Source organism: Fundulus heteroclitus, chromosome 2 (genome assembly GCF_011125445.2).
Source record: "Fundulus heteroclitus isolate FHET01 chromosome 2, MU-UCD_Fhet_4.1, whole genome shotgun sequence".
Classification (NCBI taxonomy): domain Eukaryota; kingdom Metazoa; phylum Chordata; class Actinopteri; order Cyprinodontiformes; family Fundulidae; genus Fundulus; species Fundulus heteroclitus.
In genome coordinates this window covers 11,662,274-11,677,012 of record NC_046362.1, presented here as the reverse complement: position 1 = coordinate 11,677,012, position 14,739 = coordinate 11,662,274, and the positions used below count along the sequence as shown (strand labels likewise).

Genomic DNA, 14,739 nt, shown 5'->3' with positions numbered 1-14,739 from the left:
AGCACAATTCAGTACAGAGACAATGCAAAGTGCTTTACATGATTAAAATATAGGTATAAAAGCAAGTAGGGATAGTAGAAATGTAGAAACAAAAAAAGAACATTTGAAAACAGTAAAACAGTTTAACTTGAACATTCAAAGGCAATTCTAAACAAATGTGTTTTTAATCTCGATTTAAAGGAACTCAGGCTTTCAGCACTTTTACAGTTTTCTGGAAGTTTGTTCCAGATAAGTGGAGCATAGGAACTAAATGCTGCTTCTCCTTGTTTAGTTCTGGTTCTAGGTATGCAGAGTAGGCTGGAGCCAAAAGACCTTAGTGGTCTGGAGGGTTTATACGCTGATAACAAGTCTGTGATGAATTTAGGTGCTAAGCCATTTAGGGATTTATAGACTAACAGAAGTATTTTAAATGATATTCTCTGAGATACAGGGAGCCAGTGTAAGAACTTTAGAACTGGGGTGATGTGCTCTACTTTCTTAGTCTTAGTGAGGACGCTGGTAGCAGCGTTCTGGATCAGCTGCAGCTGTCTGATCCACTTTTTAGGCAGACCTGTGAAAACACCGTTGCAGTAATCAATTCGACTAAAAATAAACGCATGGATTAGTTTTTCCAGATCCTGCTGAAAAATTAGTCCTTTAATCCTGGAAATGTTCTTCAGGTGATAAAAAGCCGACCTTGTAACTGTCTTTAGATGCTTTTGAAGGTTCAGGTCTGAGTCCATCACTACACCCAGGTTTTGGGCCTGATCAGTGGTTCCTAGCTGAAGCGACTGAAGCTGTGTGCTAACTTTTGATCTCTCCTCTATTGGTCCAAAAATTATTACTTCTACTTCTTGAAGGTTTGCTGTCCTGAGTCCAGAGTGTGTCGTAGGTGAACTGTTTTCGATTTCGGTAAGTAATGTGTCTACTGTTGAATATTCAGTTATTTTTATCATATACGAATCAGTTAGGAAGTTTATATAATCTCTGATGCTTCTGTTATTTGATCCAAGTCCTCTCCGTGAGGATGACACGGCACATCCCACACGGTGGAGCCGAAGCAGCCAGGTCAGGCTGTGTTCTCTGTCATTCACATTGAGCCCACATGGGGTGGAGCCCCAGCTATCTTGGGGCTTCTTCTCATCTTTTCGCTGGAGCGACTGAGCACTACTTTTAGCTACATCATTTCATATCTTCAGTTTAACTGGAGGTTTGGAGTTGGGGCCAGCAGAACAAAGGGCTCACCCAGAGCACCGTTCATGTCAGACCTTTCACTGTTTAATGATTAAAAAATGTTTAAATTAACTAGAACTGTGCTAAGCAAAGCATGGCAAAAACTAATGGTTTTTATTGTGTCCTCCTGTATTGCTGCTCACAGTAAGGAGGACGGGAAAGGAAGAGGTAACGCAATCACCGACACTGTTGCAAAGGAACTATAGCAAATCGCAGCATCTTGAAGTCACTAGACACCATATTCACCATCTACATGCCAACATGTCGTTTGGGAGGCATGCCAGAAAAAAAAAAAAAAAAACGTCTGTCGTATCATCACAAATAAAAACATGTGTGGTTTACTACACACGGTTGGGACTTTAATTGGAACCATGTGCTTTGGTCAGATGACTCTAAAATGTAGCTTTGTGGCAACAAACACTCTGGTCTGACCTGAAGTAGAAAAAGAGTACTTCATGCCCACTGTTAAGTACGGCGTTACATACCTTGTTATTCTTCCAAAAGACCCTGAGAGCCTTGTTAGAGTTTACAGCATCATTACCTCTTTAGAAAACAAAACCCAACTGAAAAGGGGTGGTCATCGGATCTTTCAGCAGGATAATTATCTGATACACTCGTTCCAATCAGCGCTCAAATGGTTCATTAGAAGCAAAAACAACCTACTTGCATGGCCACCTTGGTCCCCAGATCTAAATCCCGCAGAAATCATTGAAGAGAGAACATGTGCCTCTACTGAATAAATGGTTGGATTTTTTTTACGCTTGTTTCATATATTCAGTTATGGAGGGGCCTCTGTCCAGTTTTAATTACTCTATATAACCACACAATAGGGGAATTTCAGCTTAAATCTGCTTGCTGATAAACAGGCATCCATGCAATAATTCCCCAAGAAAGCATGAAGATGCAATTGTGACAATGTGCTTGTAATCAGTGTAAGATTTGATATTTTGCTATGATACTGCATCGATATTACTGTTGCGCCTACAGCAAAGAATGTCTGTTCCACTTCTGGTACTGGATTGAAAATGTGTGAAATAAATCAGCTGTAAACCTGTGTCTACGTGTGAATATAGTTTAATTTAATTAGTTACAGACATGAGGAGAATTTTTACTGATATTGACATTACAAACCAAGGTGCTCTGATAGCAGAAATAACATGATGAAGTAAAGTGAAAGATTGAATGGGAAAAAAATTTATTAAAATGTGAATGAATTATTGTAGAATCTACAGACAAAGGAAATAAAGTTTAAAACACAGACTTCTGGTGCATCAACATCCTGCCGGTGAATGATTACACACACAAAAAAAGTATTTAATCATAGCGGTATTACTGCTACATCATTAAAGGCTGACACAGTAAAATGGTTATAAAAGCCACTTTAGCAACAATAGCCAAGAGTAACATAGATTTACTGTATTGTTGAAGGGGAAAACTTTTAAAAAAAGAGAAATATACCATCTATAACATTAAGTCTGAGTGAGCAACATATCTCCATGAGAGGAATCTTCAGGGTCTTACCTATAATTCATCCATTTACTTTAGTCTTCAGAGTTTCTGTTTCTGTTTTGTTCAGTGAAAATTAGTCAAGCAGAAGAGTAAGGCAAACAAAAAAACTAAAAAAATAGAAGTTGATCTGATGCCTGGTTTCACTCGTGGCGGACACGCTTCCTCGGTGATGCCGGGGGGTCCAAGGAAAAGGCAGTAGGGGAGACGGGGCGAGACTCCGGGATGTATTCTGTCTGATACTTCTCAATGTAAGGCTTGGCCACGTTCCACACCTGAGATAAAATAGGAAATAACTCAAAGTTAGACTGTAAAGTTTTATTTTTAAAATTGACAATCTTTTTTTTAAAAGATTTTTAAAAGCTTTGTGTCCTTTTCCTTCCATTTCACAATCCTGGAACACTTTTTGTTGGTCTGTTATATCATATTCCAATGAAATGCATCAAGGGTTTTTGGTTTTAGCGTCTCAAAATGCTTGTAATTCAAATGTTTCTGAACTTGCCTTCTGGTCGAGTAGGAGACGGTGAACAGCTTCAATATCTGGAGACATGAATCGGTCTTTAATCCACGGCCTGTCAACAGTACAAGCAGGAAATGAGAAATAGGAGACAAAGGTTAACCCCTCTGTGAATTATTATTTTTTTGTACTGTAAGCCATGTGCCATGGCCAGATCGGTATGACTTACTTGACGACGGTGCGCACAAGGTCATAGACCTTTTCCAGCGGGGTGGTGGTACGAAGTGGGCGGAGGAACTCGATACCCTGACAGGCTGCCAGCAGCTCTATGGCAAGAACTGATCACAAAAGTCATCTGTTCAGTGTGCTAAGGTATAGGATATCTTTATCTGCATATGTTTTTTGTTGTTGTTTTTTTTTTTTTTTGTTAAAAAGATGACCGAATCCAAACAGCATCTGATGCCACCTTTGTCGTTAATTTACACGACAACGTCCTGTTTACTGCCAGGTCTCAGTCATTTCGTTGCACTGGGCTGAGAACCACAAACCGGCTTTCACAAATTGTTTAAGCTTTTGAGTTTACACCAGCAAAACTGAAAGTGAGGTCTTCCACCTTATAGTTCTTTATACTTGGGTAGAAAAGAGTGTAGACTTCCCTTTTCAGCTGGTCTCTAGTAATAGTTCTTTAGGTGTCCTGAAGGTCTTTCGAAGATTTATTCTTTGACTTAGTGCTTCTCCTTTTGTGTCGGTGATCATGACAAAAACAAAGTCTCATGCCTGAAATAACTATGTCCACCTGATGAAATATGTCCTAGAGGCATGTCTTTCAGAGACAATAAAAGAAGTGTATCAAAGATAAGCATCTCTGAAGCATCTCTCACGTCCTGTGACAGGATGCTTCATCACCAACTATATCAAATGTTTTCAGCAAATAGGCCTTTGAGAATACCCACACTGCTGGTAAAATAATAATAATCCCCCTAAGACAATGTTTTCTTATGTATTTATCATAAATTTAGATTAAAAAAATTAAGAAATCTTTGGGGTTTTTTAACATGCTTCATGAAAAGTGCCATGAGAAATATTTTCATTTCCACCATACAGCTCGATCCAAATTATCTCCTCCTGGGCCTCCTAGATCCTCGGATCAAGCCCGACTTTATAACCTGTTAACCTTTTCTGCCAGGAAGAACATATAGCTTTTTTTGGATCAAAGACTCCATTCCCTCTGAGAAATCATGGCACAGTGTGATACAGGAGTGTATTCCCAGTGAATAGATTACATGTTTGCTTCTCACTTTCATGGACACTTTCTATTGAACCTGGGACCCTTTGTTGAAGTATATCAGGCCTCTCATCTCTGCTTCAAGGGTTTTACGTATAATTGACTCGATGACTTCACTTCGTATTTGTCTGCTTCCCTTTTTTTCTTTTCTATTTTTTAACTGTCCCTTGTTTGGTCTGAGCTTCTGTGTTTGTGTTTTATAACATTTGAAAATTCTTGTAAAAAAAATAAAATGGGCTCCATTAAAGGTGCCAAGAGATGTTATTTGTTATAAATTGGCTCTGTGCTGTCAACACAACCCTGGTTCACCCCCTGAGTTTAAGAGTCTTTTAATCCTGATTGACTAAATATAAGTAGCTTCATAAAGGCAAATCTTCGCCCCCTGATTATGAGCAGGTACTGGACTGGAAATGAGTGGAAAAGAAGCCAGAATCTAAAAGAAAAAATATTCAGAAACAATGAAAAAATCTTAAGGCTCATAGATTGAAAAAAAAAAATGTCTGGGCACTTGGAAGGCATGTACTAAGAAAGGAGGCATGATTCAAAGATTTGGCAAAGTGCAGCATTCATTGAACATCTACTAAACTCGGTGAACTTACTTTAAACCAACATGCAAAAAAAAAATTCTGTTGCACTTTTTATGCATGGTTGGTGTCGGCATACACAGGTGGGATTTTACGGCTCAGACAGACACACCAGGAACTGACCAATCTGCTTCCATTAACCTGAAATGTGGACTTTTAATGCGTTCTAAGCTCACGATCAGCCGTGTTGAAACAGGGTTCCTATACAGTCAGGAAAGTATGGAAAAGTAGAGAATATGATTGAAGTATACTCCAGGCATGGATAGGTAGGAGACATATTTGCATTTCCACACAACTTTCACTATCCCTGTCTCTAAAAAATCCTGCCATCCATCACTGAGTTTTGCCATAAATTCATACTCAACTTCTGTTTTTAATACTTTAAGGGGGGATGGGGAACTTTTGGGATTTTAAAGTGGAACGCCATTCAAAAGAATAAAAGTATATACATTAAAATGTGTAGAGGACTGTCTGAATATTAATCTATTATCATGTCTGCTGGTTTTTCTCCTCTACTAAGATTCACTGAACTCAGGATTCACAGCCTTCTGTTGCCATCTGTCGATATTGCTCTGTTGAAACGATCAGACGCATCCGAGTTGGGCTAAGAACCGAGAGAACCTTTCACCTTGCTCCACGTGTTCCACGATCCTCAAGGCCTTCCGCGCGGCCCAGCCACCCATGGACACGTGGTCCTCCGTAGCCGCGCTGGTGGACAGCGAGTCCACAGACGAAGGGTGGCACAGAACTTTGTTTTCTGAAACTAACAGGAATAGAGGATAAAAGAATTTCCTACACAGATCTGAGGATTGGCAGGACACCTGAAAGGGGATTTTAACGTGAGAGAAATCAAAACCCTTCATCCGTTATACTCACAAACCAACCTAAAGAAGCAGCGGTACAGTGGGCAATCATGAAACCCGAGTTGAGGCCCCCCTCATTAACGAGGAAGGCAGGCAGCTCACTCAGCGAGGGGTTACATAACCTCTCGATCCGCCTTTCGCTGATGGAAGCCAGCTCGTGGACAGCGATGGCCAGGAAGTCTAGGGCCTTCCAGAGAAACGACGGCGTAAGGCGTGAATCAAATCCACAAAAGATCACAAAGCTGTTTTAGCACCCACAAACCTTTGCTGGATATTCCCCGTGGAAATTGCCACCCGAAATGGTTTCACCGCGTTCTGCGAACACCATCTTGTACGGCCATTGAGGAAACAGAAACTTTGATGCAGAAATGTTTTTAAAACAGTGTCACAATTTATGGAAGACATGTGTGGTTTAGTTGGCGTGAGAGCGAAGGATACGGGGTTGTCCGTGGCACTGTTGATTTCTGTGTTGATGATGTTCTGCACAAACTTTATTGTGTCGTTTGCTATTCCGTGGACCTGGATACGTAGGGATATGTTAATCCATAGACATCTAAACACTAACCATTTAATGACATCAGTATAACGGTGTAGAAGTTGTTTTAAGCTAGAGCAGTGCAGAGGAGAGCGTGCGAGGAAACAGGTTGCCTCCTGTTTCCAGTTCAGTGACTTCATTTAAAAGATTCAACTCTTTATGTTGTACTGATTCTCTACTCAGAGTGATAGTATGAAAGTGGCTGTTTCAGTTAATTTTCTTTAAGATTATGGCTTAAAGCTATTGAAAACCCAAAATGTTGCTTCTCAGAAAACTGGAATGTTTCTTTAGACTCGATACTTGGTCTGGGCTCCTGTGAATTAGCACATCTGTGCAACGTGGGCATGTAGGCAATCAGCCTGGGGTTCTGCTGAGGTGGAGCGGAAGCCCAGGTTGCGTTGGCTTTGCTTCACTGCAGTTATTCTTGTCGCTTGTGCACCTTTTGCTGCCGTATGTTTTCCTTCCACTAAACTTTCTGGGGGAGATGCTTAAAAACAGACCAGGGAGAACAGCCAGCTTCTTTAACAATTACCTCTCATGGTGTTTCCTCCTCGAGGAGGTTTTCAGTGACCGTTTGCTGAAAGGCCAGCAAGTCAGCCGTCACCCCCATGATTATAAAACTAACATTTCTGTATTCGAAATACTTTTTTTTCTTGGTGTTATGTCATGTTACATTTTCTGAGAAAGTAAATTTTGAGTCTTATCAGCTGTAAGCTAATTCAATTAACAGAAATAAACACTTAAAAATGTATCAGTCTGTGTGTAATCATTCTGTCGATTTACCAAATTAAATTATCTTTTTTGTACAGAGATGCAACTGTACATGATCAATGTCAAGGTTCTAGTTTGTTCTAGTGATGATAAATACAAAGTACAATATCTTATTTTGTCTTTACTGTACGCTGGAAAAAAACAACCTGAGCAAATTATTGATTCAAAATGCTTGATCATGATGTGACTGTCATGTGGAAATCCTTTTAAGATACTTAGTCTCATCTTTTTAATGAACTGAATAATCAAACTACATTTGTGCTGAGGTTACCTGAGGACAGCAGCGCATGGTGTAGGCATCCTGGACTCTTTCGCAGAACCTATGGCTCTCTGAAAATATGCATTAATGTTACACACACACACACAAATTAAATGCCTAACTGTTCATTCGACATGTAATATAACAACAAAACAATGTTTTCCTAAATTCACATGGACAATAGCACTGTAGGCGTTTGATCCATTCTAATTATACAAATAGGATCTGGGCATCGTCTGTAACTCCTACATAAACAAATGTGGTTTGATGGTGGGAGGGGATAGAAATAGAAGTCCTACCTTCACACAACTTATTGGGTATGATTTAAGGATGTACAATATATCGGCTTTAACATCAGTATCGGCCAATATTAGTAATTTTATAACATATCAGTCCGATAAGTAAAACAACCTATGTTTTTTTCCATCTAGTGTCTCTTTGTACTTGTGTTTCTGAAAGGGGAGGGAAAGGGGTTCGTCATAGGTTTTTTTTTTTTTTTTGGCCATGTGACAATGACAAGTAATGCGTCGCAGCCAGGATTGGGTTTTTCTTTTTTTTTTTTAAAGGAAGCAGAGATGCAATGTCGGCAGTGTGGTCGTTTTTCACGGTGTCGAAAGAAGACGTGCGAAAAGCAGCGTGTAAGTCTAGACTATAACCTATATTCAGAAATAGCATAGTTTTCAGTCGGTACAAAATTGTGCAAAACTTGAGCATCCTAGAAACGTAAATGAATTACGTAGATAGATAGATAGATAGATAGATAGATAGATAGATAGATAGATAGATAGATAGATAGATAGATAGATAGATAGATAGATAGATAGATAGATAGATAGATAGATAGATAGATAGATAGATCAGTAAATATCGGTTATCGGACATTACATCAATATTAATATCGGATATTGATATCGGCCCAAATTTTCACATCGGTGCATCCCTTGTATCATTACGTGAATCCTACTTCTGATTTTGGCTAAATTTGCCGACCTGCGATCTCAGATGGATGGTGATCAGAGTCCAGCAGCGAGCGAAAGCGGAGGGCGACTTCCGTCTGTCCTGGATGGGGTCGCAGTGAATGGATGTCTATTGGCGGACAGCAACACATGATCATCAGTGACAACAGACGGCAGGCGGGGACTAGTACAACTTGTCTGTGGATTCTTAAGAATCACAGCCGCTCCTGCTGCGGCTCACCGCTGTCGAAGGCCTTGGTGGTTCCCTTCAGCACCTCCAGCGTGAGAGCGGCGATGATATCTGCCTGCTGGGCGATCGCCTGGGCTCGCTCCACCGCCTCCGCCCCTAAAGAGGTGATCATCTGGGTACCATTGATCAGAGCAATGCCCTGAGGGGAAGACGGAAAGAGGGTCAGGTGTTCATTTGTCACGTCAGAAGTTAGTGGATAGTAGGTAAAATGCGGAGAAGTTAGTAACAATTACAACTCGGTTTCAGTATAACTGGAGTTGTTAAATGCATTAAATGAACCGCTTTAATGATTTTTTTAAAAAACAAGGAACAGGTTCAGACGTTAGAATTTATTGTGGGTTTTCTATAATCCACACAGGTTGGAGAACAAGGTGCGCACTTTGATCCCTTTATCTCAGATAAACAAATACTATACCACGTGTATAGTTTTAAACGTTACCTCTTTGGGTTTCAGGGATATCGGCTTTAGTCCGTGGGCCTCCAGGACCTGACCAGGAGTGAAAGGAGAGAGAACATGTACAGTACAAAGTCAGGGGTCATCAGAAAGCAAATGTTTTCCCATTGGACCTAGCAACCTTTTGCCTTTCCAAGAATGAGGCTCATCTCCTTTAGTTATTACATAGCTGACGTTTTGAAACTATGGAACGGTGACTCTACATATTTGGCATCTGCCCATCCGCTCTTGGGGGACCACATTTTCCCTTCTCCCATCAGTCCCAGGGCAAGGTGTGACAGGGGGGCCAAGTCTCCACTGGCTCCCACAGTTCCCTTCTCTGGAACGAAGGAGAGGCACGAAGCTGCGTGGGCAAAGTAAGCGGGAGACAGGAGTTGGTCTTATGACAGTGCACTAAAGTCTTTCAAAGAGGTTATCAGAGTTGATTTAGGACACCGTTACAACATATCAGCTTGGGTAAACTGAAGCTGCCCAGTCTAGTTGGCGCTCACCATTGAAGGCCTGGATCATGGCTTCAAGGGTTTCCAGAGAAATCCCGCTGTAGCCTTTGGCCAAAACATTGATCCGCAGAGCGAGCAGCATGCGGGTCCTCTCAGGGCTTAACGGGTTCCCCAGACCTACAAAGCACAGCAAAGTGTAAAGCCTTTTTTTCCCCCCAATGCAACAACGCTCGAGATACCGAAGGCTCAGAAACGTTAATCTCATGGTGAGCTTTACAGACTCTTGTGTTACCTGCTGAGTGTGACCGCACCAAGTTTTCCTGGAGCTCCCTGTGGAACAGAAAGCGCGTGGCAGATAAAAGAGGCGCATGCATTCTGCAGCCGTTTACAGAGATTAAAGCATAAATGTTGCCTTTACTTGAGCTTGCTGACAGGAATGACAGTGCGGGCGAAGTTGCCGAAACCTGTCGTGATTCCATAGACAACTGCAGGAACGGCGGAAGAAATCACGGCGTTATCAATTTGTGGAGAAAAAGGGGAGTTCTGCGGTAATTGATTTACATCACACCCACAGCAGTGGATAAATTTTAACCTTTGTTTTCTTTAACAATGGTGTCCAAAAGTTCTCGTGATTGCACAACTTTTCTCTCTGCCTCTGGAGTCAGCTGGGACAAAAAAAAAAAAAAAGTTTGGCTGAGGGATCCCATTAAATCAAAGATTACCACAGACAGAAAAACACAGGGTTTGATCATTACCTTGATCTTGTAGAGTCCTCGGCCTAAGTTGACCAGATCTGTGGAAGTCAGGCTGTCGCCATCCAAACTAATGTACTGCACAAGCAAAGGTGTGTCAAAAAAACAAATATCACATAATATTTTTTTTTTTTAAGACGTTCAACAGAAAACACACTTACTGCAGCAGGTTCTTTGTATGCAGCTGTGCTGTTTTGCAGTTGGGTCAAGGATAAATGTCATCCAAACGTGCCACAGAAGTCACTGTGTTGTTGCTACTTTAATCTTAATACTTTAAATTTAATTCAGTTTCTCCAATGGCTGGTTCCCTCGAACAAATACTTAGCAGGTTTAAGGATACATGTTAGAAACTCCAGGTTCACATGGAATGAAGTCAGAAGACATGGTGTCTCCTTCAATAGCTGAAAGCAATTTAGAAAAAAAAGTTTTTAAGCCATTTGCATATGCAGAGTGTCAACCCACAGCAAGGGTTTAATCGTCTAAACCTTAATTAAGTGTCTTGAATCTATGCCTAAAGTCATTACCAAGCTCAACAAAGTCATTATCCTCCAGCACATCATCGATGGTGTCATCCGCGTCCAACAAGCCCAAACCCTGGCACCTGCGCACAATGAACCGCGTCTCCCTCACAGACCTGATGCCGCCGTTGTCCGGTTTGTTCTTCATGTACCGTTTCAGGGCTTCCTGTCCGAGCCACCGGATGGTGTTGGAGGTGTCCCGGCAGGCCACCGCCACCCATTCGTCTCGGATGTGCACCGTGAAGCGAGGCATTGCGCGTCGGCGAGGCTCGGCGGCAGTGAGCGCCGCGCTCCGCGCTCCAGGGATCCACCTTCAGCCGCACGCCGCAAGGACACCAATCAGAGGCGGCCGAGGGGGACACGCCTCGGCGGAGTCACGGCTCAGTGACCTCCACACACAGGTTGTTCATACAGATGTTTGAGCTCATCGACCCAAATGTGTGTGAGCTGAGCCCAAACACGCGCAACAACACAGCCGATATAGGCCCTGCATGCGGAGGTCCTTGGAGTTTTAAAAGGAGAAGGGACGGAAAAATGGATCTAGAGTATTGAATAAACGACTTTCGTGATTATTGCAACAAATTTAATAATTCACTAAATAAGACGAAAGTTGCTTCTGTCATACGTTTCTTATAAGAGGCAAAATGTTATGACCAATCAACATGTGAGTTGATCAGATTTGCAACGTTCTTTAGTATTTAAGCTCTTTGCTGAAATGTCACACTTATAACTTTTATAAGTGAACATAATGTTGTGGGCAAAGCTTCTAATGACAACAGCTCACAGGTAATTATGAGAGTATGAACTAGTTCTGTTGTTGCATTAGTTTATTGGGACAGTTCAGTTATTATAATGCATTACAATCAAAGCAGTATTATTTAGACATGATCACCTTTGGCTCCAGAAATGTTTTACTGAATCCTTAGAGCCATGCATGTACTCATTTAAAGCTTTATTATTAAACCTGAGGTTAGAAGCCACTGAAATTGTTTCCCCAGAAATACATTCTTACATTCAGTCAGTCCCAGCTGAATCGCCTTTGACCGCCTTCCTCCCAGAGTAAACATAGTGTCAGAAAAAAATCATTCCAAAAAAGTATTTATTCAAACGTAAAACACTGACCTCTACTATCCAGTCTGTTTCATTATTAGAATCTATTTATTTATTCATTGTCAGTGCTCAACATTATTATATTTCATTCCTTGTAACTTATAAAGTGGAGACACTTTATGAAATATGGATTCAACATTTTCCCAATCCCAAACCTTTAGATCTCTATCCAGTGTCAATAGTCACTGGTTCTTGCAGGGTCGAGTCAACAGTCAATCAGTGTTGTGATCCTAAGGTGATCTTCATGATCCCCATGAAGATCAATCTACGCTGCAATGTTAAGCCCAACGTGTTCTTGCTATTACTCCTTTCTGAGTTCCTAAGGAAGGTAGTCTGTTACACTTACCTTCTGCTCCGTTTTCCGTAGTGCTCTCTGTGCTCCCAGGTTCAGTCATTTCCTCATTCTAGATGAACAGGGAGCACAAACTCGGTGCAGAAAAAAAAACCAGGCCGGGATTTGAACCTAGCACCTTCTTCCTGGAAGGCAACAGGGCTACCATCTGACGGAACTATTGTTTTTCACAATCATAACATCTTCCGTTTTGTTACAGCTCTTTGTCAGTTCTATAGTAGGCTATATCACGTTTCAAACATTTCATAGGTTTTAAATTCCATTCTGACTTTATTAGTGCTTGGAGACTGTCATATTTTTTGTCTACTTTCAAAGTAATGACTGCAGGTTCCTGATGAGAGTAATTTCTGGACTTTTAACGTTTATATCCATCGGCTATTCTTCTATCATTTCTGCCTTGGGACAGGGTGCACCAAAGCTTTGCTAATCACCAAATCGCTCCTCTGTCCTTGGGCAGATTTGCTTTTGGACGATGTATTGATACTGTTTTTTAGTCTTGCCAGTGATTTAAAGATAAAATAACCGAATAAGCCAGAGGCAGCATCCAACTTCTCTTCTGCAGACAGTCCTGTTTCCAGATTTATATAAAAATAAATAAATAAATACTGCAGTCCAATCCTAGATTCTTCCAGTAGAACTTCTGGCGTCCAACAGAGACTAATAGTTTGTTGTATACGCCAGGCTAGTATCCAGAAACACTCACACCAGCTTGCTGCCATTCCTGAGTAAGTTCTGCAGTGGTGGCAACACGATCACTTCCGGGAAAATCAACTGATTCTTTTCCTCTTTTGCCCAGCCATAAGCTCTTTGCCCCGTCTCTTTTCGCTCCTCCTCTCTCCCTTTTCAGCGTCTGATTTTAAGAAGTCCACAGAACCTCTGTCCTTGAAGTTCTTGATCGGCCCATTGGTGGTTGATTAAGGTGCTCTCTGACTCGCAGCCGTTTTGGAATCGGAATCAGAAACACTTCATTGCCAGGCACCATAACAAGGAGACATTTTACTAGACTAGGAACTTACTTTGGTGATTGGTGTAGGAAACACAAAGCAAACAAAAAAAAGGGGCAAAAAAATGAGAAGTGATAAGTTATAAAAAAAAAAAAAATAGAAGGTGCACACAGAAAACTATGAGATGGAGTGGGGATGTTAGCTGTAGGGAGTAGGCAACTGTTCAGCTGACTGCTGAAAACTGACAGACTGCATCCTTGCCTGTGACGTCCATTTGATGCAAAAAAAAAGGACCAAGTCAAGTATTTTCTTTGAGGCAACCAGGCCACTTGTTCCTAGAGCATCTATTCTGCTCTTCTTATTCAATCAGCACAAGAGACTGACATCAGCTGCCCATTTATTCTTGAAATTACACAAGCAGGTTCTTACACGCTTATCTCTGTTTCAGATTCAGAAGTCACATCATTTTTACTAACTTTGCAATTCACTGCATTTCATCTGACCACCGGTAGTAGCAACCTGACTCATGAAATGCTTCTATAAAAATAGTAAAAGGTAGTCTGGAGCAAGATTCGTGTCAGCCTCAAATCTTTTGCTGGTGGTTATGCTTCAGTTGCACCCTGGGCCAGCCCTGCATACAACCAACAATATTTTTTTAAGTCGGCTCAGAATTCCCTGTTTTCGCATATAAAGTGGAGGTTTCACCAAACACCTTGTAAAAGTATCTTTAGGAGCAGAGACTTATTCAGTCCAGGTTGGACCTGCCCACAAATTGCGCTAATCACAATTATCTCAATCTAAGGTGGTCCAAATGCCAAGACAGCAGTAAAACACAGCACAGTTCAGGTTTCATGAATCTCCAAGTGTGTTTTTAAAGAATCCCTCAGAATATGTAGGATTCTGGACTTGAGATGGAGGAATGCAGTCCGGACTTCTTAAGAACAAAACACCAGAACCATAAGATGAGAGGGAGACAATCATTTTATCATCAACAGTCACCCCGCAGTATTCAGTTCTTACAGAACACTGATCATTCCTACTGACTGGATGTACAAATATTAAGACATTTATGTAAAAGTCAAAGAGGGAAAAGATTACTACATGAATAGATTAGCCAATGATGTCAAAGTTATAGAAAAAACATCAACAAACTTACAAAAAAAACAAAAACAACAAATGGCTCTTCCCTCCTGTCCGTACTATGAAGCTGGATCAGAATGATGATCAACTTTCCAGGAAATGAAATTATTGATTAAAAAAACGACATGTGTATATACAATATTTAGGTTAATATGGTGCAAATGTGTTGATTTTATTTCGAAGTAGAGTAGCTGACCACAGGCTGTGCTCTCTGCGTAAATCAGAGGGACAGCCTGGAGGAAGAAACTATCTCTCTGGTTTTTGTAAATAGCGCTCTATAGCGCCAACCTGAGGGTAAACGTCCACAGAGTTTGTGTGCAGGTGATGTATGGGGTCTGCAGAGATGTTAGC

The 14,739-nt window shown here is 41.2% G+C and overlaps 1 protein-coding gene across 2 annotated transcripts; it reads right to left on the bottom strand.

The window, feature by feature from the left end:
* Positions 1-2,268: 2,268 nt before the first annotated feature.
* Positions 2,269-11,151, bottom strand: hal (histidine ammonia-lyase). 2 transcript variants are annotated; one of them, XM_012880375.3, is made up of 20 exons: positions 10,849-11,095; positions 10,665-10,725; positions 10,486-10,513; positions 10,328-10,402; positions 10,165-10,237; positions 9,991-10,057; positions 9,865-9,902; positions 9,624-9,749; positions 9,336-9,475; positions 9,118-9,165; positions 8,670-8,817; positions 8,463-8,558; positions 7,485-7,543; positions 6,346-6,426; positions 6,170-6,235; positions 5,929-6,094; positions 5,673-5,807; positions 3,405-3,513; positions 3,221-3,290; positions 2,269-2,993 (listed from the first exon to the last, which is right to left on the bottom strand). In XM_012880375.3, exons 1-20 carry the CDS (start codon positions 11,093-11,095, stop codon positions 2,862-2,864), a joined length of 1,965 nt encoding a protein of 654 aa, XP_012735829.2. In that variant the 3' UTR covers positions 2,269-2,861. The 2 variants fall into 2 exon arrangements, 1 of the variants encoding a protein (XP_012735829.2); XR_002426703.2 differs by having other exon boundaries at positions 2,626-2,993; positions 5,921-6,094; positions 10,849-11,151.
* Positions 11,152-14,739: the final 3,588 nt, after the last annotated feature.

Excerpts from the sequence above, each read along its gene's own strand:
- hal (XM_012880375.3), bottom strand. The coding sequence starts at position 11,095 with ATGCCTCGCTTCACGGTGCACATCCGAGACGAATGGGTGGCGGTGGCC. Across the intron at positions 9,903-9,990 it reads ATTCCTGTCAGCAAGCTCAA|GGAGCTCCAGGAAAACTTGG; the intron begins GTAAAGGCAACA and ends TCTGTTCCACAG. Across the intron at positions 5,808-5,928 it reads CTGTACCGCTGCTTCTTTAG|TTTCAGAAAACAAAGTTCTG; the intron begins GTTGGTTTGTGA and ends TATTCCTGTTAG.